The sequence below is a fragment of the Bufo gargarizans genome, chromosome 8 (genome assembly GCF_014858855.1).
Source record: "Bufo gargarizans isolate SCDJY-AF-19 chromosome 8, ASM1485885v1, whole genome shotgun sequence".
In the NCBI taxonomy this organism is placed as follows: Eukaryota; Metazoa; Chordata; class Amphibia; order Anura; family Bufonidae; genus Bufo; species Bufo gargarizans.
This window is the reverse complement of record NC_058087.1, coordinates 38,893,530-38,919,514: the sequence shown is the minus strand read 5'-3', so window position 1 is coordinate 38,919,514 and position 25,985 is coordinate 38,893,530. Positions and strand designations below refer to the sequence as shown.

The window sequence follows — 25,985 nt, the reverse complement described above, 5'->3', positions numbered from 1 at the left end:
TACAGAACACTGCCTCCAACATTAGTCATGGACACCCGTGACATCACAAGCACTTGTGTCATAAGGGAAAATCCCTTGCAAAAAGCGGGCGAGCGGCCATATTTGGTGCCGTACTTGAAGGCCTGAAGACCTTGAGCTTGACCACCCCCGCCCACCACACCTTGATGGAATTTGGAAGTTCTAGCAAGAAGTCCATTGCCCAGTGGGAGAAATGGGACATTCGCCTAGCCAACCAGATCAGCCCAGCTGCTGCTTCCCTCCCTACTATTTATGTGGCAGCCACATAGTGGCATTACCCTCTAAGCCCAAGGGAAGGGCAGCCCTCCAGCCATGGTTCCCTAGAGGTTTCCTCCACAGGGGGTTTTCCTCTCCTGAGTGCTGGAGGGTGACTCTCCGTGAGTCGGGGGTTTGTCATTTTTTTATAGTTTAAATAAACAATTTGGCCATTTAAACACCAATTAACATTTTCTTCTGTGTCTTTATTTTGCGTTCTTTGGTTTCAGGGGTGTATGCATGATTTTCTCAGAAAGGAGGTTAAAGGGGTATTTCCATCTGGGACATATACAGTATATATTGATAGGATGTGCATAAATGTCCTATAGGTGGGGATGCCACCTCTGGGACCCACTCATATTTTCAGAACAGGGGTCTGAATTAAATGGATAGTACTTTGCGCATGCAGGGGTCCTCTCCTTTCATTGCTATGGGAGTTTCAAAAAATAGCGAGCCTGCTTGGCTGTTTTCGGAAGTCCCATAGCAGCAAATGGAGAACAAGCACACAAGCGCGGCCACCTCTCCATTCACCACTATGGGACTAACCGCCGCTCAGCTATTTTCTGAAGTTGCATAGCGGTGAATGAAGGGTGGCCGCACATGCGTGACTTGCTGTCTGTGCACTTCGGGGGCCACATCCAATGCCATAAATTTCCCAGATGGGAATACACCTTAAAGTGAAAATCATTATGGAATAAACAAGTTAGCAGAGCGCTGCTGGGATTCAGAGCAGTGTTAGGAGTCGCTGGTGATGGCGAGGGTCAATGACTGTTCCGGTCAACGCTGTGGGGTGAATGGATCAATCTTCTACACCAGTTTTATGACGTCTGAAAGTTTAGCTGCATGTCCTATTTTGTGCCTGAATTGGAACACAGCCTGGCCTAAATATATAAATGCTTATCGTATATAATATTAGGGGATTACATACAATAAAAAAATAGGCGCACCTCCTCCTTGAGGAATGGGTTCTTATTCCTCAGTGCTATCTACCAGTAAGACTGTCTTCATTGCCGATAGCAACCAATCAGAGAGCAGCTTTCATTTTTCTAGAGCAGTTAAAGAAATGAAAGCTGAGCTCTGATTGGTTGCTAGGGGCAGCAAAGACAGTCTTTGGTAAATGAGCCCTTAAGATGTACGTTGGAACAGATTTTTCACATTTCTGTATCATCACAGTACAGTAATAACACCACAAGTCGCAGTCCCAGTGCCCTCATTGTGCCCCTTTACCATAAGTGCCAGACTGGGCTCTCATACAATTAGTCAAGTGCATGGGATCCACCTGTTTTCCTGTGGGCCAGTCCGAGCCTGCCCCTGCTGCTCTGCTATTGATAAGTTATAGGATAGGTCATCAATATAAAAATCACGCAGAACCCATCTAAGGGCATGTTCACAGCTACGTTGGGGGCATCCATCACAGATTTAGTCAAAAATAGCGGAGCGAAAAGTCCTGCATGCGCTACAAAAAGAGCATTCTCCTGGAATGAAACCAAACTGATCAGGTTATATTCAATCTGACTTTTTTGCCCTGTACCTGTCAGTTATGTGACGAATCTGGCACTTATGTTATTTTTGTTTCTCTGCTCCATCAATGCAGAAGAGCAACAGAAATAACACGCTGACATGAAAGAGCTCTGTGTTTATATTTTTCTTTGCAGTTTAGCATTTATTTTGATATATTACATGTACAGTTTAGAGTAATTAGGTTGGTTCTAGTATTGCAGCAAAAAACGTGTTTTTAGGAAGGACACAGTCTATTTTCATTTTAATTTTCACTGTCTTATCCCTAAAGATCAGAAAAGACCAACTTTATCTGATTACAATGTGTTTATTAGGACTTGATTTCCCAGTCTAATTGCCGCTGTTTTAATGACGGTAGTGATCCTGGCGGTCACAGGATCAGTCACATGACCACTGTGGCTCGTAGAAGAATCAGCAGTGCCGCTATCTCTCTTCTATACAGTTGCAAGAAAAAGTATGTGAACCCTTTGGAATGATATGGATTTCTGCACAAATTGGTCATAAAATGTGATCTGATCTTCATCTAAGTCACAACAATAGACAATCACAGTCTGCTTAAACTAATAACACACAAAGAATTAAATGTTACCATGTTTTTATTGAACACACCATGTAAACATTCACAGTGCAGGTGGAAAAAGTATGTGAACCCCTAGACTAATGACATCTCCAAGAGCTAATTGGAGTAAGGTGTCAGCCAACTGGAGTCCAATCAATGAGATGAGATTGGAGGTGTTGATTACAGCTGCCCTGCCCTATAAAAAACACACAACAGTTCTGGGTTTGCTTTTTACAAGAAGCATTGCCTGATGTGAATGATGCCTCGCACAAAAGAGCTCTCAGAAGACCTACGATTGAGAATTGTTGACTTGCATAAAGCTGGAAAGGGTTATAAAGGTATCTCCAAAAGCCTTGCTGTTCATCAGTCAATGGTAAGACAAATTGTCTATAAATGGAGAAAGTTCAGCACTGCTGCTACTCTCCCTAGGAGTGGCCGTCCTGTAAAGATGACTGCAAGAGCACAGCGCAGACTGCTCAATGAGGTGAAGAAGAATCCTAGAGTGTCAGCTAAAGACTTACAAACGTCTCTGGCATATGCTAACATCCCTGTTAGTGAATCTACGATACGTAAAACACTAAACAAGAATGAATTTCATGGGAGGATACCACAGAGGAAGCCACTGCTGTCCAAAAAAAACATTGCTGCACGTTTACAGTTTGCACAAGAGCACCTGGATGTTCCACAGCAGTACTGGCAAAATATTCTGTGGACAGATGAAACCAAAGTGGAGTTGTTTGGAAGAAACACACAACACTATGGGCCAGATTTATTATGACTCTGACAGCTCACTCCACTTTAACATATGGCTAAAGTCAGTTTTAGCCAAGTCAGATTTATGATCGGCCCTTTAAGACTGTAATAAATGTGGTTTGACGGTAGCAGTTTATCCGTCAGTAAGCAGCTTTACAAAAGTCGCACATCTTTATGAAAAAGTTGCAAATTTTTATGAAAAAGTCGCATGTTCTATTAAAAAGTCTCATAAGATAAGCATGGTCCTCACTGGAGTGAAATTGCGACTTTTTTGCGACTTTTTAAATAGTCCCAATAGTAAATCTGTCTAGAGATTAATTTACATAAGAAAACACGCCCAGTTTTCAGAAAACTGGCGAGCATAGTGCAGAGCAGAAAAAAGTCGCAAATTTATGCGCAATTTTAGCGTTTGGGACTTTTTTGGGGACTTTTTCACTCCATTATTCTGACCTGAGCTAATGATAAATCTGGCCCAAAGTGTGGAGAAAAAGAGGCACAGCACACCTACATCAAAACCTCATCCCAACTGTGAAGTATGGTGGTGGGGTCATCATGGTTTGGGTCTGCTTTGCTGCGTCAGGGCCTGGACTGATTGCTATCATCGAAGGAAAAATGAATTCCCAAGTTTTTCAAGACATTTTGCAGGAGAACTTAAGGCCATCTGTCCACCAGCTGAAGCTTGACAGAAGATGGGTGTTGCAACAGGACAACGACCCAAAGCATAGAAGTAAATCAACAACAGAATGGCTTAAACAGAAGAGAATACGCCTTCTGGAGTGGCCCAGTCAGAGTCCTGACCTCAACCCGATTGAGATGCTGTGGCACGACCTCAATAAAGCGATTCACACCAGACATCCCAAGAATATTGCTGAACTGAAACAGTTCTGTAAAGAGGAATGGTCAAGAATTACTCCTGACCGTTGTGCACGTCTGATCTGCAACTACAGGAAACGTTTGGTTGAAGTTATTGCTGCCAAAGGAGGTTCAACCAGTTAATAAATCCAAGGGTTCACATACTTTTTCCACCTGCACTGTGAATGTTTACATGGTGTGTTCAATAAAAACATGGTAACATTTAATTATTTGTGTGTTATTAGTTTAAGCAGACTGTGATTGTCTATTGTTGTGACTTAGATGAAGATCAGATCACATTTTATGACCAATTTGTGCAGAAATCCATATAATTCCAAAGGGTTCACATACTTTTTCTTGCAACTGTATGCAGCGCTAATTAGGCCCTGTGCATTGAAAGTCAGAGAAGACAGAAGCAGTAAAAGTTCCACGAGTCTTCCTCTCCTCTCCATTTATTTCTAGAAAAATATTTTGCTCAATTTCTGCAGACAGAAAATATACAATTGTATACCAACCTGCAAATTTTCTCAATGGACAGTTTTCTCCTATGATCCAAGCAGACTCCATAAAGGCTCTAAGGCAGAAAATGCTTCAGGGTGATCACTACTTCCCCCCCTATTGTACTCGATATTAGAGCATGTTTGTTGCGTTCCCTTACACAAAATCACTGCAAGCAGCGTGAGTGTTTTTGTGTACAGCAAAGGAAGCTGAATAGGCAAGATCTGGCACCGAAAACAATGTAAGTCAATAGTGCCGGATCAGTTTTTTCAGACACCGAAAATTAAGAACCTGGATCTGGCACTAAAATCATTGTCAATGGGCGCCGGATCCAGTTTCTTAATTTTCAATATAATAAAACCGGATCCGTTTAGAACGGAAGTGTTTTGCTGCCGGATCTCAAAACGGTACAGCAAAAACGCTTATGTGATAGTAGCCATTCCCTGGCTCCGGCAATATGTTGACCAGACATGTCACCTCTACAGCTAATCACAGGCCACAGCGCTTACCTCCGAGGGGTTGTCAGACCAATGTTACCGCCAGTGATCTGACTACATCACTTTTCTTCAGCACTTGACACAGGAAGCACATTGTATTTTATGACTAATAACAACATTAAAGAACAATGTTAACCGACATAATCTGCTTTCTAGGAAGTCACTGTTTAGCCTGTTCCTTTATCCCAATATGATTGGACTTGAGTCGATGGCTGACCCATCTGACACCTGGGAGATTACTGAAACCATAGGGAAGGGGACGTATGGGAAAGTTTATAAAGTCAGCAACAAGAAAGATGGAAGCATGGCAGCGGTGAAGATCTTGGACCCTATCAGTGTAAGTTTAGATCTTCGACATACTTTCTTTTCTTTTTTCCTATGTTCAGCTTTGTAACCAATGTTTTTTGTTTAGTTTTTTTAACAATAATTTTTATTAAGTAATAAAATAGGCAAAATTAGAAAAAACTGGAAACAGTGCTGAGTACACGCATTACATATCATATACAGTGTGAAAAATTCCAGTAATAATGTCACCAAGTTACAGGAGCATGTGTCCATGAATCCACCTCTCCACAATACCCCTCCCCTCTTTTTCCCTTTCCCGTCCTCCCTGTCCAGCAACACCTCTCCTCCTTACTTTCCTTCCTCTTCTTTCCCTTCCACATGCTTTCAATCTTAGATAGTATTCACAAGACTCATTATTGATTTACCCATGCTCCTGTGACCAATGTTTTATCGCTTAAAGGTAATGTGTCATCAGAAAATGACCTATTGTCTAAATCACTTTTTTAAAATAATTTTTGATGGCTATCTTAAATTTTCAGTGTTAATATCTATATTTAAACAAAAACCACGAAAATTCTGTCACACTGGTGACTAAGCCTAATAATAAGCGCCACTTCTTGATCTGTATGGATCACTTTACTGCAGTTATCTGCTTATTTGTCATTCTTATCCTGCCTGTAATGATCTCACCTCTGTGTATAGATAAGACAGGATCCACCATTCACATTAGGTGATTGTCTATTCTTTCCGTGTACATTGATCTCTGCACAGGTCACAGAGCATGCCTAGAAAACTCTCCCATAGAAGTCAGTGAGGTCCCCTCCTGAACATTGTGTGTGTGGACCATGGAGCTGCTGTAAAGCAATTTTCTTGCTTGCCAAATGCTGTTAAAAACAGCTTAGGCAAGATGGAGCTCATTAGCTATTGTGGAGCACAGTCTGCCATTTACCCTACGGCACCAAAGAATACAAATATTCTATTAATGAGACTGGCTCTCAACAAATCACCTGTATTTTATTAATTCACTATTTGTATAAACATTCATTAAAATATTATTAAAAAAATACATCAAAATATTGTACATTCATTATTGACCCAGGTGTATATTATGCGGAGCTCAAGCATAAAAAAAATAAAAATATAAAAAGTGGCCGAACAGATTTGTTGCAACTGTGTTTTTGGACGGTAATTCATTCAATAGATATTATTGTCCATATGTAAATATTAGTATCGGCTTAATTGCAGCTAGTCCCATATTTCAATTTTTTTTATTGTATTAGTACTTGATATTACATATATACATGCATTTATATGGTCTATTTTGTACGTTCAGTAAATAGTGTACATGTGGGGTATAGTCGCTGCACCGGCTGGCACTCTTACGGCGTTGATTTGGATATAAGTGGCAGAGTTTACAATGTACGTGCGCTGTGTCTCTATGTTGTATAGAATATATTCACATTAAGCCGGATGGATTTTTGGTTACTCACGACCACAATGTTTTCTGTGGAATTCCCCACCATTCGTGTCTCTCCCCGCTGGATCTCTCTTAGTCGGGTCTACGTTGTTCCCAGTCGGCTTGTGATAAGCTTTGTTGCTCCACTCTCCGCCGCCTCAAAGCACTAGCGCACTCCTCCAAATACTGCCAAAGCCTGACAGCCTGAAGATATTCCGATTGTATAGAAAAATAAGTCTCTGTCAGCATTCACCAGATGCGTTTCGAAACAAACTTGTTTCTTCCTCAGTGGTAGATGTTTTTAAATAGATATAAACCTTGGACTCCATGTTGGATCCTTTTAAATCATCTTGGTCAAGGTAAAATCAAATACATGACCTGGATCACTTAAATAGGTATATCATTCATACGATGGGTTATTAAATCAACGATTAACCACATTGTGTCTCAAATCAATAATATATAATGAAAATGTGACATACAACATTGTTTTTAGATATATATATATGTCGCAGGGAAATTATGAAAATGGAGATTTGATCAAATCCCTAAGGGAGATGATCAATTAACGGAAGATGATGTTCCCTAAAGAAAGTAAGTGATTTGATCATCAAATCCCTTAACTGTTTTAGTGAAAAGTTTAATATTTTTGATAATATAATAATAATATGAAGTAATATTGTTTCGATATTTGGATCGGAGTCAGACTTTCTCTTCAAAATCAAACATTTTTTAGTACCTATTACCATAACATCATATTTTTTTTCCTTAATAGTACTGTTCATGTGTCCGTTGTAGTTTGAGTAGTGGTGCTAATTTAAATTGCTCAATGACTGTGATAGCTTCTTCTATCCTTTCGCGAGTCCACAAAGGTTTTTCTTTATCATGCCGCTTGTTTTTGTTCAAAGCGTCCTGATAGTTTCATTAAACTGTTCTTCAGATACAACTTCGGTCACAGTTTGATTTTTTTCTATATCTGAACCCATGGCCAGGAGTGTGACCCGACAGAAATATGCCTAGCTGTGTTCCCCCTGCCAGAATAGTATATACCTAGAATCAAGGGCGTCGCTAGGGCCTTTTATCGCTAGGGCCTTTTATCAGCGAACTGTGAGAGCTATGGGATAAAGGACCTTTGATGACATCATCACCATGTGACCAGTAACATAGCAATATTACTGGTCACATTACTGGTCACATGTCTATGTACCTCATAGACCTCAAAGGTCCTTTGACTGCTTTCTTTTTTTTACTCCTTACTTGTTTATTTGATCTTTTCACTAAAACAGTTAAGGGATTTGAACCAAATCACTTACTTTCTTTAGGGAAATCACCCCACAGAGATGTTATTTTAAACATCTTCCGTGAAGTGATCATCTCCCTTAGGGATTTGATCAAATCTCCATTTTCATCATTTCCCTGCGACATATATATATCACCATTTGGAATATGTACTAATATACCTTATTATTGCATTTTCCGTATGACTGCCTAATTTTGGCAGATTTTCTATAAATAGCCCATACTGGTATACCTTTTGTGTAGATGATGCCTGCACATTGAACTTTATGATTTTACATTGGGTTAGTCTACACATGATGTCCTAAATGTATTGTACTGGTAACATATTCAACACTAAAAATGTATGTCTTGTTTATGCCTGTAAATAGCTAATACAGCTAAAAAAAAATTATATATACTGTATGTGTAATCATAATATATTGAGAACGTAATTTTCAATTAATTTCATCCAATATTTTTGGTCATTCTTCATACCAGTTGCCATCTACCGAGATGGTTACTTAATGTACCAAAAAGTCAATTTCGACGCTTGAAGAGAAATTGCACTCAATCTAACCAATTTGAAATTGAGGCCCAATTTCTGGAAAAACTGTATCCACTTGAGACATTAGAAAAATCTTTGAGAGAATTAAAGCAATTAGACAGCACCACCTTCTTTGAATCAAAACCCAAAAAGGTTGAACAAATGGGACCTGACCCTTGTAAATTTGTTTTACCATTTAATGCTGCCCCCAATAGTTTATACCAAAGCGCCCAATTTGGGGCTACAAATAGCAATTGGGTGACACTCAGTGGCTATTTTAGATGTGGTAACTGCCAGAATTGTAGACAGACAAACTTCCACGGATATAATAAAATCCACAACAAATAATTACCAATGGGAAATAAAAGAACTACTTACGTGTAGCAGCAAGTCGGTTATCTACATATTGGAGTGTCCTTGTCAGAGGCAGTACATTGGACGAACAAAAAGAACTTTAAAGACAAGAATTGCCAAACATATTATTATATTAAAAAAGGTTTTTGAAAAGCATACACTCTCAAACCATTTTAAAATATGTCATGAGAGCAAACCAAAAGGCTTGAAATTTGCAACGCTAGAAACTGTCACATATAACTGGAGAGGAGGGGATTTTATTGCCCAAATGTCTAGGTGTGAAGCCAGAAGAATTTATGAATTTGGTTCTCTAATGCCAAGAGGCTTGAATGCCGAGTTGGAGATTTTTGGGTTTGGCGGGACTGTTCACACGAGACGTCAGCGCCTAGTTGTGTATCTGTGCACTGATGCTTCCTGCGTCTTTCCCCTCATCCTATACCTTCAAGCAATAGAAATCGTATTATAACAGTAACATGAATTTAGCTTGTCAACATGTCGGTGATCTATATAAGTCCTTATAATATCATATGGCTGGATCAAACTGCATTTTAGTGGTTAAAGTCATAAAAAACAAAATGCAGAGTGTGGATTTTGCCAAAGGTAAGAGGATATGGTGGAGATCTGTGGGACAAAACAAGTAGAAGCTGAGATGGAAATAAGTCACAGCTGACGAGTTACCCTACAAACCCACGCTTTAAAAATATCATGTGAACCAAGATCTAAATATCAAATAGTGCATTTAAGAAAATAATCCAGTTAGTAGTATAAGAATACATTACTATCTTATATTATATTTTTCATATTTATATTTTTATTTTTTTATCAATAAAATCAAATGTGTGGTATAATAGACTACCGTATACTCCCATAGTCAAATTTGCTATTATAGTGATAACTAGAATCATAAAAGAAACACAAGGTGTGAATGAGGCTATGACCAAAAATATTGGATGAAATTAATTGAAAATTAAGTTCTCAATATATTATGATTATACACATATTGTCACAAAGAGGAGGAGGGGATGGTGCACCAGTGACTCCACCCACACCCCTGTCCCTGCCTACTTGGACTATCCGTCCTAGGTAACGGAGCACAACTGGGCGGCGTTCCCTAGCCTTGGTAAGTGCGGAGGGACAAACAAGACTGACAAACATAGAATGGTCAACAAACCGAGTAAGAACCAGGAGATCACAACAGTACCAGGTGGATAAGCAAAGACGGGTCAATAACAAGCCAGAAGTAAAAAACCAGGAGAAGCAAGGCAGACACAAGGAGCAAGCAAGGATGGAGACGATAAACGAGTCGGGGGTCAATAGCGATGGAATCACACTGAAGAACTCAGGAAAGGACCTTATTCACAGGCAACCTGTGGCCAGCAGGTTGCCTGTATATATAGTGGGGAAGAGGAGTCATGTGACGTGGCCAGCGCCATATGACTCATTCCCCTGCAACCAGCCGAGCGCCGAGTGTTCAGCTCGGCACTCGGACTCCTTGCAGTTGCCATGAGAGTGGAGGACGCTGACCGCGCTAAGGAGGTGAGTGTGGCCAGGTCCTCCCCGCCCCTCGTTGTTGTGGAAACGAGTATGCGGAGTACGTCCTCGGTCCGTACCAGCCGCAGGGCGCCAGCGGCACTGAGGAGGGGGAACGTGAAGTCGGTGCCTCGTGACACATATACATTACATTTTTTTCTTTGCTGCATTAGCTATTTACAGGCATAATCAATACATTAATACACATTTTTAGTGTTGAATATATTGCAAGTACAACAATACATTTAGGACATCATGTATAGACTAATACATCATGTGTAGACTAACCCAATGTAAAATCATAAAGTTCAATGTGCAGGCATCATCTACACAAAAGGTATACCAGTATGGGCTATTTATAGAAAATCTGCCAAAATAAGGCAGTCATATAAAAATGCAATAATAAGGTATATTAGTACATATTTTAAATGGTGATTTTATATATACATACTAAAAACAAAATTAAATAATGTTGCAATTAATCTTGACTTTTGTTTCTACAAACTTCTTCATATTTACTGTAGACACAAAATCATTTTTAATCAACACTGTTTGCAAAATTACTCCACTTTTTATATTAGAATCACACTAGAACTGTAAAAGCACATAGTGCAAATAGTAGTTACATTATTCCCCATATTAGTTTTGTTTCCTGACCTGTAATATGTAATACAAAAAAGTCTTATTAAAGGGTTACCTGGATGTTTAATATTGATGACCTAGGGACTGGCGTACTCACAGCTTACCAAGCACATTGCCGTCTATTGGATAGTGGTCATGCTTGGAATTTCACTCAGCCCCATTCAATTGAATGGAACAGATGTGCATCTAAGCCAATGTGACCGATGAACGTGAAGTCACATGCCTAGGAAGAACCAGAACGGACCCCCACCTACCAGTTATTGATGACCTACCCTAAGGCTAGACCATCAGTGTCAAAATCTCAGACAACCCCTTTAATTGATAAAGGAAACTTCCATGTTCCATACGAGGCAGTTTTAGCAATCCTGTCCAACTCTAAAAGGAATAGTTGGAGGATGCATGCCTGGGATGTGTGACATTTTTCGGGGGCTAATAATGACATGACACTGTGTGACATAATTATACATGCCTGATCTGTCTAAATTCATGCTGGAGATGAAAATTACTATTCTATATGGCTTTTTTGTTTTTCTTTACATACCTGCATCCACACAGCACAGCCTATAGCTATTTGGACTACATAGAGTTCAGAGGTGAACATACTATATGGGGGGGCGAGTATAGTAAATAATGAAAAATTAATTTCTGTCGAATGACAGAAGCAAATGGCACTCAAAAGTCCCCATTGAGTATAATGAGGCCTGTTGGGTTTCTATCAGGGAGCCTGGCATTTTACCAGCATGCCGTGCTTTTCTGTCTGATATTTTTAACAGAATCCAACATGGAGGCTTCTAACGGAGCGTGGACTGTGTCAGGCACAAACTGGCACGATTTGGTGCAACTAGGGCTTGTTCAGTTTTCCCACACTCGCTCGAAAAGGGGTGGGACTTAACAGAAAGGGAGCGTGACCTCATGTGAAAGGGGAATGGCCTAAGAGGCATCGTTTTGCACCAATGGAAAATCTGATCTACCTCAGTTAAGTCCTTTTCTGGTGCATATAATGTACACATCCATGCTGACTGGCTCCTAAGAACTCAGCTCATAGATCAAATGCATTTGTAAAACCCGATATACCAATAGTTTTAGAAAATAAAATACATTTTACAGAACATTTCAATGCACTCCTGTTAATCAGAAAAGATAATGGGGCAGATTTATCAAACTGGTGTAAAGTAGAACTGGCTAAGTTGCCCATAGCAACCAATCAGATTCCACCTTTCATTTTCCGATAGAGCTGTGAAAAATGAAAGGTGGAATCTGATTGGTTGCTATGGGCAACTAATCCAGCTCTACTTTAGACCAGTTTGATAAATCTTCCCCAATTTGTGTTAAAAACCTACAACTGTAAAAAAAAAAAAAAAAAGGGTTAACATTACAACTGAGTTATAATAATCATTTCACATACTGTATGTCCAAGCAATCATCACAAAATATCATACCGTGGAGATATTTCAGATTTCAATTTTCAACCTTAAACAAGCCATATAGTTAAAAAGTCATTTTCATATATATTTCAGATAGAGATGTCAACAAATTGATGGGAAATGATATCATTGTTATGCATCATTAGGCCGAGCTGATGCGAAGCAACGAACGTTATAAGGAGAATAATCTGTTTTATTTAACATCACTTAATTAAATGTAATCTCTTCTTCAAGAAACATTAAATAGATGATAGATAGATAGATAGATAGATAGATAGATAGATATTAGATAGATAGATATTAGATAGATAGATGATAGATAGATATGAGATAGATATTAGATAGATAGATGATAGATAGATATGAGATAGATAGATGATAGATAGATATGAGATAGATAGACAGACATATATGAGATAGATAGATAGATAATAAATAGATAGATAGATATGCAGGGGTGCACCTAGCCTTTCTGCTGCCTGGGGCAAAAACTGAAACGCCCGTCTCAGGCAGCGCGATAATGATGACGCCGGCCTCTGATAGGCTACAGGAACTTGGACTAAAGCCTATTAGAGGAAACAATGGGGCAGGGAGACATCACTGCCGTCACAGCATTCAACTGTATTGCTGTCCTGAGTACAGCGATGCAGTTGAATATGTAGAGACGAGCGTTTCCACAATGAAAGCGCTCATTGCCCATGGCCCTTCCGCTGCCCCCTCTCTTGCCCCTACCTGGTGCTGCATGAGACAATCGCCTCACCTTGCCTCATTGGTGGTGCACCTCTCCAGATATAAGATAGATTAGTTTTTTTGATCCAAGGCTCCTTTCCTGAGTTATGATACTTTTTTCTGAATATGCAAATTTGGCCTTTGGTGCAATGAGGACATTGTCATTGCTCTTGTTGCACCCAAGCTCCACCATTTTCTGTGGCCAGTCCCTCCCTGGCTGCTATGCCACTGTCTGGCCCTGTCAATTAAAGAAGTGAGGGTCATATACTGGGACTATACATCTTCAAATTAACTTTGGAAATCCATTAATACATAAATAAAATATTTGGTTTGTGAAATATTGCTGACAATGATCCCATCCATTTCTTGTCCTTTAGGATATTGATGAGGAGATCGAGGCAGAGTATAATATTCTGAAGTCACTTTCAAATCACCCAAACGTTGTAATGTTTTATGGGATGTATTACAAAGCCGATCAGTATGTTGGTGGACAGCTCTGGCTCGTTCTGGAGGTAAGTGGCTATAGCTATATGTAATACAGCAACTATTGTACCAGCACCCAAGATACGGTGTCAGTGAAGAGGTGCCAGTCTCCTCCATCTCCCATCATGTAAGATTGCCACCTCGGCCAAACATTATAATTGAGTGATACTAGTGACTACCTGACATATGATGTCTATATCTATCAGAACTGTGAAAAATAAATGCTGTTAACAACAGCTCAGGCAAGATGGCCGCCCCCATAATCATATTTAGGAAATAGATTACAATGTCTGCAATCAGAAAAACAGATTAGAAAAGTAGGATATGTGTAGCTATCCAGTTTTAGATAGCAGAAAACTGTTTTGGTGAAACATTCCCCTTTTGTTAGTTTTTTTCTTATTTCTTTCTCCGGCTCACTGAGAAGGCCGCACATGCTCAGTTTCATCTTTGAACTGCCTCCTGAGCTGTGACAGGGAGAGAACTGCAGCAGAATGGACACGACCCCTGAGCAGCAGCAGAAAATGCACGGGCAACAGCTCTGGTAGACATTCCTGCAGTCAGCATGCCAATTGCACGCTCCCTCAAACGTTGCGACATCTGTGGCATTGTGCTGTGTGATCAATCTGCACATTTCAGAGTGGTCTTTTATTGTGGGCAGTCTAAGGCACACCTGTGCAATATTCATGCTGTCTAATCAGCACCTTAATATGCCACACCTGTGAAGTGGGATGGATTATCTCGGCAAAGGAGAAGTGCTCACTAACACAGATTTAGACAGATTTGTGAACAATATTTGAGAGTAATGGGTATTTTGTGTATGTAGAAAATGTTTCAGATCTTTGAGTTCAGCTCATGCAAAATGGGAGAAAAACCGAAAGTGTTGCGTTTATATTTTTGGTCAGTGTATGTGAGGTCTCATTTAAATTGTTCACATTAGTCATGGGATAACCCCTTTAAGTATTCACAAGATAGGGGATATCCGTTAGATCAATGGGGAGTCTGACCTTTGGGTAACTGATGCTGTACTTGGCATTGTCTGGTAGATCCATAGAGAATGAATAGAATGACACGATGCATAGTTGACCTGTCACTCCATTCATTTCTTGTGATCGGTGGAAGTCCATTTGGTAGGGGATAACTTGACATAAGCAGAATACCCCTTTGAAACTCTTTGACTATCCCAAGTGTTACTGCATTATGTCCTCATTATCATCTTGCTGATCAGTGGAGACCCTAACACTGCTACGTTGGGGACGGAGTGCTGGCTTGGGTGGTGATCTACCAGCTGGATTGATAGGTATTCCTGGGTGGTCGAGGAGATTGGAACCTCTTCATCATCACCGTATCTTGGATGTTAGCGGAGTGGCACTTCAGACTATGCTGGTGCTATACTATTAAGATAAAATAATGTGTCTATCTGGTGAATATCATTTCTTTGATGTGCAGCACGTTTATACAATGCTATGTATTGTCTTCTCCTGATAATTGTAAGAAGCAACTCATCGTCTGTGTAGCAGTTTTCTTTCCTTTGCTTTAGTACATCATTGATTATATATCCCATTCACTAATGAGCTGTGAAAAAGCACAACCTTAAAAGCATATTGGGATTCTCGTTAAGACAGAGATGCCAGACAGTCCCGAGAAGTAATTGCTGTCACTTGCTTTACTTTTTATGGTGCTGATTACTTTATGACCAGGAGGGCAATTAGTATTTCTTTAAGTTTTTAAGTTTTGGCCACACGTTCACAAATAAAACAAAAGATGAGATTTATTAAGGGGTGTCTTTTGAGAGACAACTCCTTTCAATTGTGGCTTCCAGGGTTAGCTGGTCGCCCCTGGTCCTGCTCCAGGTGCCCCACACATACTACTGATTTTGTAGGCTGAAGCCACGGACAGCCAGAGAAATACAAAGATGGTTAGAGTCTGCCAGAACGGGGCATGCTCAGACATTAGAGTGGTACTCTATTCTAGATCATAGAGTGGGATAACCCTCAATAAGTACATTATACATAGAGGCTAAATCCAAGTAGTGAAAAGGAACTCAGCTGCCTAGATAACACCCTATTTTGTAGAGTTAGAGGGGTTGTCCTATGAAAAATATTCTACATTCCAAAATGCACCTGTATAGCAACACCTGCTGTTAGTTTTTTTCCCTTATTCTCTGTCCCCCTCACTAAGGCGGTCCCACATGCTCAGTTCTGTCCTTCTGTTAGAAGCTATGACAGTTACAGGGAGAGAGCTGAAGCAAAAATGACCCCCCCCCCTCCGCATGTGAAAGGGCACGCTGCCTGAGCTGCCAGCTTGAAATAAACCTAGCAGAGCAATCGAAGCAAAGAATAGATCCATGTGAGGTACTGTACAGGGCCGGTTCTAGCTTTTTGAGAAAGCTTTTGGCCCGTACTACACGAGGTCTTCATTTTTTACATGAATCATGGAATATCCCCTTTAAGACATCTTTTAGGGTGCACATTTCATTCAGTGTTGCTTACATTGGTGAACCTTAAAGGGGTTGTGTCACTTCAGCGAATAGCGTTTATTATATAGAGTAAGTTAATACGAGGCACTTACTAATGTATTGTGATTGTCCATATTGCTTCCTTTGCTGGCTGGATTAACTTTTCCATCACATTATACACAGCTTTTTTCCATGGTTACAACCACCTTGCAATCCATCAGTAGTCACCTTTTTTATGGAAGCTGGAGCATCATATCATAAGCTGACCACACACTTTAGCTGTTGGCTGAATGCTCATTCTGCCAACAGTTAGTCCTCCCAACCTCTCTAGACAAATGCTAATTTGGTTTGGGGAGAAGGGAATAGGCCACTGCTGAACTTCTCTGATGGCAGCTTATCTCCCATTGGATTGGGTATGTTAAAATCCAGCTTCTATACAATCTACAGCTGATATCAATCTCATGTGTATGGTTACTCTTACAATGGGAGTCATCAGACCTTTACAGGAGAGGTACCCAGGAGATTACTGGACAGGTACACATATTGTCCAGGTTGTGACGGTACTTAGAAAATTCTTATTGTTACGCTGGCCATAGACCACTGGTGGCCAAGTAGTAGAAATTAATGGAAATCTGCTCCTCTGATATGAACCTTTTGAACCTTCATAATCTTAGTCAATTTCAGTGTCGGATTTTACCCACTAGAGTACCAGAGGATCCTCCAGTGGGCCCAAGCTCTGACAGTAATGGATCCCTAGCAACACAGGGCCCTTGAGGTCCTATAGGTCCAGAGGGTGGGCCCACTGGATTATTTTCTTTGGTGGGGCCAAGGGACTTTAGTCCGGCACTGCTCAGTTTGGTAAATGGCTGGTACTGTAAGTGTTTTCTTAAGTTTTGTCCAAGAAAAATCCATGTTAAGCAATGGAAATGTACAACATTTAACATGATTCAAAAAACTTTCTCTAGAAAACTCACAGGGAATTTTGGCCAACTTCTGTGGCCATCTTAAATTTATGTCATGTGGGCTCCTTGTTTGCTGTATATGCAATTTAGCATGGACTTAAAGGATCTTAAAGTAAGGACGGTTGTTGGAATTTCAAGACAAAATGGACTTGAACTGGTTAACAAAACTGTGCAGGTAGTCTGTGGTATTCAGAGACTATATTGCTGGAAACACGAGACCTAATATATGCCAAGAAGACAAGACCACAAGCCTGCTATCATATCAACTTGAAACATTGACAGTAGGTTATATAGGTCTATGGATACATTCATGTTACATTGCTTGCTTCATTTACTTAGACCAAGCATCTCCAGCATCTTTCCTGCTTAAGGTTTACTGCTGATGGTCTATTGTTCAGTCCTTGGTGATCTAGTGCCAATAAATATTTTGCCTGTAGATCATCAAGGACTTATACGATAGACCATCATTGACAAAGCAGCAAACCATCACCAGGGAGGTAGCTGCCGTTTAACTGAAGAACCGTCCAATATGGCATTTTTACTGCATTGAATTGGATTTTTCTTTAAAGCATACATACATTAAAATAACTTTGTTGAGGATGTGAAATACTTAGAGAATATTGTGCTCTAGCAAACTGTGGGAGTCTTTGTATTTTATATGATCTGTGAGTGTTAAAATCTACACGCATTATCATAGTTATATATCTCGCTATATGTTGTCGAGCCAGATAAAGTCTGGAGAATGGACTGGCGGTATATTAGTCTTCCTAATGGCGTGGCTCCAGTTTCCTGCTCATTGACAGTGCACCCTATGAATCATCAATCTGCGCTGACATTAAACATCTTTAAATTGCTCATTTGTTTCAGCTGATGGTAATCTCACAGGCACTTACTGTACATCAGAGCGGCTCCATTAAGTCTGAACAATGAAAAAAAGCAGCTGATCTCAGGAGTGGTGCGCCAATCCCCCCCAAATCTCTCACTTTATTCAGCAAGGGTGAAGCTGATGCGGATCTAATCAATACGTTCACACAATAGAAGTGACAACAGATTGATTGGTGGGACCCCTGGAACCGGAACGTAACACTGCTGGATACATTTACTGACCAGTTTCTGTATTAACGTCAACCACTGTAATTTTCCACCTACACAATCTAAACCTCAAGCGTCCCCTCTTATACTGATCGGGGCTGTTCCAAGAGCAGAACATGTTGAGAGTGGTTGTCCCTTCCCTCCTGTCCCATAAAGCAGAAAAGTCTGAATGACTTCCTGCCGAGAAGTGTGTTATGTTTAACTTAGTGTTAAAGAATTCTTGATGATATTTTTAATTCTCCATGTCAATATCTATATTAAGGCAAAAAACATAAATCCTGCAGTTTTCACACTGGCCACTAAGAGCTCATGCACACGACCATATGTATTTTGCAGTCCGCAAAAAATATGGATGACTTCCGTGTGCATTCCGTATTTTGTGGAACAGAACAGCTGGCCCCTAATAGAGCAGTACTATCCTTGTCAGTAATGCAGACAATAATAGGACATGTTCTATTTTTTGGCGGAACAGGCATACGGAAATGGAATGCACACGGAGTAACTTTCGTTCATTTAAATGAATGGTTCCGCATGCGGTCCGCAAAAAAAACAGACAAGGAAAGAAAATGCATTCGTGTGCATGAGCCCCAAGCCTAATAACTGGCTCTACTTCTTGGTCTGCATAGATCACTTTACTTCAGTTATCTGCTTATTATTTCAGGCAGGATTACAATGACAGATATCACCTATACAATTAACATAGGATTCACCATTCACAATAAGTGATATCTCAGCTTATCTACTCCTTCCTGACCTCTGTACAGGTCACAGAGCATGCCTAGAAAACTCTCCCACAGAAGTCAATGAGGTCCTCTTCTGACCATTGTGTCTACAGCCCATAGGGCTGCCGTAAAGCAATTTTCTAAATGCTGTTAAGGACAACTCAGGCAAGATGGACACAAATAGAATAAAAAAATCTGCAATCAGAAAATAAAAACAGAATATGTGTTACTATCTGTTTTAACTTGCAGATAAAAGTTTTAGAGACACCTTTAAGAACGAAAGCTGCCTAGATTATGGTTTTCAATATACATTAATATCAAATGTATAACATTTGACTCTTAAAGTTGTGCCACCATTAAATATTATTTTAATAAATATTATTGTAATATAAGCATTAATAAATATTAATAATTAATACATTAATTGAATTAAATAAATTAAATATTATTTTAATATAAATCAATAATTTAATATAATTTAGCATGAAAAACAAGTTCCTTTTGTAATTTACAATTCTAAGAAAGAATAACAAAGGAAATGATATAGCCAATTATAAGAGTTATGGTGAACCATTAACTGGACAAACTTCTAACTCCTTCCATAGGCAATTAGCGTAACTTCAAACATAACATGTTACTTCTAATGGTAATAACTGTGCTATTGAGTCCCTCCAATCGGGCCTAAAAAGCAAGAGGTTAAAGCATTTTCTCAAGAGTCTCATGTGAGGAACCTCAGTCTGCCGGATCCGCTCTCTTCTTTGGAAACTTGAACTTTGCCACTAGATGCCATGGAGACGGGATGGTCAGCTGGGGCAGTTCTTCTGAGTCTGCGACTGGAAGCCAAGGCGCGATATCCATCGGTGCAATATCTAGCGCTTCCCATATCTTGGGTAGATTATCAGGGTGCCTCACAAGGATCTGTCTCCCATTGATAGTAGTGCTCAGACCAAAAGGGAACAGCCATCTGGTGGGGTGCTTCCTGGATCTCAGCTCCGACGTGAGCGGGCGAAGGGCTCTGCGCTTTGCCAGATCTTGGAATAGCAGAATCTTATGGTTATCAAGCAGGATTTCTTCACGATCTCTTGCTGCTTTTAGGACATCTGCCGTGTCCAAATAGTTTAGCAATGCGCAGACCGTGTCCCTGGGAGGATCACCTGCCGGAGGTTTCGCCTCAGTGCCCTGTGGGTTCTTTCTATCGTGATAGTGGCTGCACGATCCAGGCCTAGCAACATGGCGAATATGCGTCGGACCGCTTCCATCAGCTCTTCAGCTGAGATAGATTCGGGTATGCCCCTCAACCTCAATTTTTTTCTTCTTCCCCGGTTCTCTTGATCTTCAAGATACAGGTAAGCGTTATTAATTTGTGAGCGGATCAATTGCATTTGAGATTGCATCCCTTTGCTATGCTGAACTATTGCAGCTTGTGATTCTTCCAAGGCCTCCACTCTATGCCCCATGTGCTTTACCTCCGACTTTATATCGGCCAGCTCCTTCATTATTAAAAGTTAAACGCCTGTGCCAGCGTGTGCTTCAGGAAGGATCTGGTAATGGGCATCGGGTCTTGCACACCGTGCGCTTCAGAGTGGGTGCACGAGCTCTCGCCACCTGAGTCTTCTTCCTCGTGTGCTGCTTCACTGTAGTCTGCAGCCGCCATTTTACTGCGGCCGCTAAAGACATCTTCTTTTGGAAGTATTTATTCATATCCCCTTGGGATTTCTTGACCCGTGGGGTACTCTCCAGGTCTTTGCCTCTCTCTTTGCTCAGTTTGCCCATGATTTAGCAGGTGTAGTCGCTGTTTTAGCTAGTAAGCCGGGCAGTGTGGTGAGGTGCTCAAAGCTCAAGCGTCCTGCACCATGCTCCGTTGGCTCTGCCCCCCCTTTTGTAATTTACCTAACCTTACTTATACCATAAAAATGTTCCAGTTGTGAGATATTGTTGGTAAAATGATGGATACACCACCTACCGAGGTGGTCACACATGCTCAATTCCATCCTTCAACTGTCACCAGCCATATCTATTGTTAGAAGTTACAGGGAGAGAGCTGGCAATTTCCAGTTACAAAATACAGCTACTTAAAGAGGTTGTCCCATGAAGAGTATTGGAGGAGATTTTTTAGGCTGGTGTTTGTAACGACAGTCTCAATATAATTTGAGAAGGCGTGTGATATGCCCAAATTTTTAAGAGGCGCATGAGGTGCCTCTGAAATCTAGAAGACATCTGCACCAAAATTATGACTGGGAACTTAAAATGGCCCTGAAAAAAAAAACTAAAAGTGGCCCCATGTTGTAGATGGGTCCAAACTGACAGAAAGCAGGGGCCAATACAAGTAGGTGGGACTAGAAACACTGTAGTGTAGCACAAAATACTGCTCCAGCAGAACCAAATACACCGTGCAGTGGAAAATACTGCAGCATTCAACTCTATCACCGTCCCGAGGACAGCAATACAGTTGAATCCAGGAGGGCACTTTCTTCTGCCAGCCAGGGGCATAAGTAGATGCTCCGTAATTTAATGCTGACAGTGTCGCTATGTACCTGGCTGGTGGCCATGTGGAGGGTTGGGCAACCCCCTGGGCATCAGACAACTGGGAAATTTCCTTCTAGGGTCTGTGGCAAGGGGTGGACAGATGTTTTATGGGCGAGGCTATATTTTTAGCCAGATTTATTATCACAACTTTTTCCAAAAAGTCACAAGTGTACTGCAGTCCCCTGGTGACTTACAAACTGAAGGAACCTTTGTAATAAATATTATTAGACTTTAGACTTAAAAATCTATAGGTATTTCATGCGACATTTAAAAAATGCAGCATGAAACCGGCTTCAAAACAAGCAGACGCTCCAAAAAAAAAAAAAAGAGCAAAAAGTCGCATCCTGATCCACTGCCGCCTTTATGTGCATTTTTCAGAATGAAAAGCAGAATGTTCTATGGAAAGACATAAGTTAGATATTTTACAAGAGTGAGTTTATAGCATGTCAAATCCAGATCTGTTTCAGTCATCGGTGAAGGTCGTGGAGGGCCCGTCTAGTAAAGCACGACGCCAACATGAAAAGAATATTACAAAAATAATAGAATATCATTTACGAAATAAAGACTTTGAGGGCAATGCATAATTTCGCCATGGAAAACATGCGAAGATGTCAACAAGAAAACCTCGGAGATAGGAAAAGGATGGTTTGCAAGCTAATGTTGTGGGTAAAAACACATTCACCAGGGCCCTAATTCCTGCTTTTTATCACCTCCTTTGATGTATGGCTGTGCACTAATGGAAACTGCTTGCAAGAAGCAGTGCTATTCTGGATCAGGATGTTTCATCTCAGCTGCTGGCAGAGCATACCATCAAGTATAAGTATAGAGATATGGCTACTGTCTATTTTATACTGCCTGCCAGTGAATGCAGCCATGCAGTAAACGCCTCAAATGACTGTAATTTGTTGCCTCATTGTTATCAAGTACATCAATCTTCTCCCGCCTGGCACTTTCGTCATAGAGAGTGAAGGCTTCTATAAACGGCACGGCCTTGTGTGTTTTCCAGTGCACGTGTTAAGGTGGATATTCTTAAAACATCCCCTCCTTTTTGGTTTTTAACCTTCATTAGATGCAATTGTAGGGGCATTACATGTGTCTTAATACTATGTTGGTCTGCGGGACCAAATAATCCCTTTAGGGATCTCTTTTTAACAGTTAAAAAGTTTTACTTTATTGTTTATAATATTTACTCACAAGACATAGACAAAAATTAGAGAAAATATAAAGAAAAGTTCTTTTAAAAATCTCAGTTGTGAGGAGTTAGGAGAAAAAGCAATAACTAAGCCTAGTTGCCTAGTTTTGCAACCTTTGCTGGCAATATCTTGCTAGATACAGTATATTGACAATTATCACATGGTATGGTGACTGTAGGTGTGTGAGAGCCTCACCTTTTGAATAAGAATCACTTGGATATCTATTTATGGGTTTAGCACTGGGACTATATGCTTTATTTATTTGGAGTGCAAGTAGAAAACCTTTATTTGAGGCCTCCTGTATTCAGTTCCTATTGTACTGGGGCTCACAGATTGTTTCCAGTCCCCTGCTTATGATACTTTTATGTCTGCACAACAATTGGATACAGATTGGCTTACAATGTTGCCTCTATTTATGCCATAGAGGTCAATGTAGCCGTATCTCTCTGTCCATACAGCTGCCAAACTTCTATTTCCTGACTTGCTATTCTAGCTATCTGACACTAGGGGTCGGTTTCACACACCGTATCTAATCAGTCACAATTGTCTTGTGACTGATTAGATACGGTGTGTGAAGCCGACCCCTAGTGTCAGATAGCTAGAATAGCAAGTCAGGAAATAGAAGTTTGGCAGCTGTATGGACAGAGAGATACGGCTACATTGACCTCTATGGCATAAATAGAGGCAACATTGTAAGCCAATCTGTATCCAATTGTTGTGCAGACATAAAAGTATCATAAGCAGGGGACTGGAAACAATCTGTGAGCCCCAGTACAATAGGAACTGAATACAGGAGGCCTCAAATAAAGGTTTTCTACTTGCACTCCAAATAAATAAAGCATATAGTCCCAGTGCTAAACCCATAAATAGATATCCAAGTGATTCTTATTCAAAAGGTGAGGCTCTCACACACCTACAGTCACCATACCATGTGATAATTGTCAATATACTGTATCTAGCAAGATATTGCCAGCAAAGGTTGCAAAACTAGGCAACTAGGCTTAGTTATTGCTTTTTCTCCTAACTCCTCACAACTGAGATTTTTAAAAGAACTTTTCTTTATATTTTCTCTAATTTTTGTCTATGTCTTGTGAGTAAATATTATAAACAATAAAGTAAAACTTTCTAACTGTTAAAAAGAGATCCCTAAAGGGATTATTTGGTCCCACAGACCAACATAGTATTATGAATTATATCCCGAGGATCTCTAAAGGGACTGTGTAGATTCAGTATTACATGTGTCTGGAACATAATAATTGGAATATAAAGAAATTAGTGAATGTTGCTTTAGGTCCAAGTTTCTGCTCTGATTAATTTCTTAATATATCTTTATAGAGATTGGAGCTTTGTTTTTCAGATGCAGAGCTCCGAATCCCCTGCATAGATACAGATTTAAAACAAAATGCTAGCTACCTGCAGTTACCACCAGAGGCAGCTTAGCTGTGTACAGTCGTGGCCAAAAGTTTTGAGAATGACACAAATATTCGTTTTCACAAATTTGCTGCTAAACTGCTTTTAGATCTTTGTTTCAGTTGTTTCTGTGATGTAGTGAAATATAATTACACACACTTCATACGTTTCAAAGGCTTTTATCGACAATTACATGACATTTATGCAAAGAGTCAGTATTTGCAGTGTTAGCCCTTCTTTTTCAGGACCTCTGCAATTCGACTGGGCATGCTCTCAATCAACTTCTGGGCCAATTCCTGACTGATAGCAACCCATTCTTTCATAATCACTTCTTGGAGTTTGTCAGAATTAGTGGGTTTTTGTTTGTCCACCCGCCTCTTGAGGATTGACCACAAGTTCTCAACAGGATTAAGATCTGGGGAGTTTCCAGGCCATGGACCCAAAATGTCAATGTTTTGGTCCCCGAGCCACTTAGTTATCACTTTTGCCTTATGGCACGGTGCTCCATCGTGCTGGAAAATGCATTGTTCTTCACCAAACTGTTGTTGGATTGTTGGAAGAAGTTGCTGTTGGAGGGTGTTTTGGTACCATTCTTTATTCATGGCTGTTTTTTAGGGCAAAATTGTGAGTGAGCCCACTCCCTTGGATGAGAAGCAACCCCACACATGAATGGTCTCAGGATGCTTTACTGTTGGCATGACACAGGACTGATGGTAGCGCTCACCTTTTCTTCTCCAGACAAGCCTTTTTCCTGATGCCCCAAACAATCGGAAAGAGGCTTCATCGGAGAATATGACTTTGCCCCAGTCCTCAGCAGTCCATTCACCATATTTTCAGCAGAAGATCAATCTGTCCCTGATGTTTTTTTTTTTTGAGAAGTGGCTTCTTTGCTGCCCTTCTTGACACCAGGCCATCTTCCAAAAGTCTTCGCCTCACTGTGCGTGCAGATGCGCTCACACCTGCCTGCTGCCATTCCTGAGCAAGCTCTGCACTGGTGGCACTCCGATCCCGCAGCTGAATCCTCTTTAGGAGACGATCCTGGCGCTTGCTGGACTTTCTTGGACGCCCTGAAGTCTTCTTAACAAGAATTGAATCTCTTTCCTTAAAGTTCTTGATGATCCTATAAATTGTTGATTGAGGTGCAATCTTAGTAGCCACAATATCCTTGCCTGTGAAGCCATTTTTATGCAACGCAATGATGGCTGCACGCGTTTCTTTGCAGGTCACTATGGTTAACAATGGAAGAACAATGATTTCAAGCATCACCCTCCTTTTAACAGGTCAAGTCTGCCATTGTAACCCAATCAGCCTGACATAATGATCTCCAGCCTTGTGCTTGTCAACATTCTCACCTGAGTTAACAAGACGATTACTGAAATGATCTCAGCAGGTCCTTTAATGACAGCAATGAAATGCAGTGGAAAGTTTTTTTGGGGATTAAGGTAATTTTCATGGCAAAGAAGGACTATGCAATTCATCTGATCACTCTTCATAACATTCTGGAGTATATGCAAATTGCTATTATAAAAACTTAGCAGCAACTTTTCCAATTTCCAATATTTATGTAATTCTCAAAACTTATGGCCACGACTGTACAATGTGTATCTTTGGGATCCATAGATCAGTAAATTTCTAAACTCACCCTAGTGGTGACTGCAGGCATCCAGCATGATATTTTGAATCAATGTCTATGCTGCAGGGGTTTTCTGGTACTGTGGACCAGTGTTGGACTAGGGTCCCTGGGGCCCACCAGAAAAAACTAATGTCAAGACCCAACCTCAATATCATTAATAAAGTTTAACAGGTTTTGAATAAAAGAAATAGACCTTGTGCCAAGTGATTTTGGCACCATATGCAGCCATATATTTTTTTCTTCTGGATCTTTGAGGCCCAATATGGAATCAGAGTCTGGGCCCATTGGAGAATCCACTAGTGCTCTGATGGGCATGT

At 40.4% G+C, this 25,985-nt stretch overlaps 1 protein-coding gene across 1 annotated transcript in view; it reads left to right on the top strand.

Annotated features, from left to right (window-relative positions):
• The first annotated feature begins 4,592 nt into the window (after nt 1-4,592).
• Nucleotides 4,593-25,985, top strand: part of MYO3B (myosin IIIB) — a 342,729-nt gene continuing 321,336 nt past the window's right edge. The window contains exons 1-3 of the mRNA XM_044304441.1: nt 4,593-4,633; nt 5,107-5,287; nt 13,570-13,704. Coding sequence (XP_044160376.1) covers nt 4,593-4,633; nt 5,107-5,287; nt 13,570-13,704 — 357 coding nt within the window. The remainder of the gene's footprint in view (nt 4,634-5,106; nt 5,288-13,569; nt 13,705-25,985) is intronic.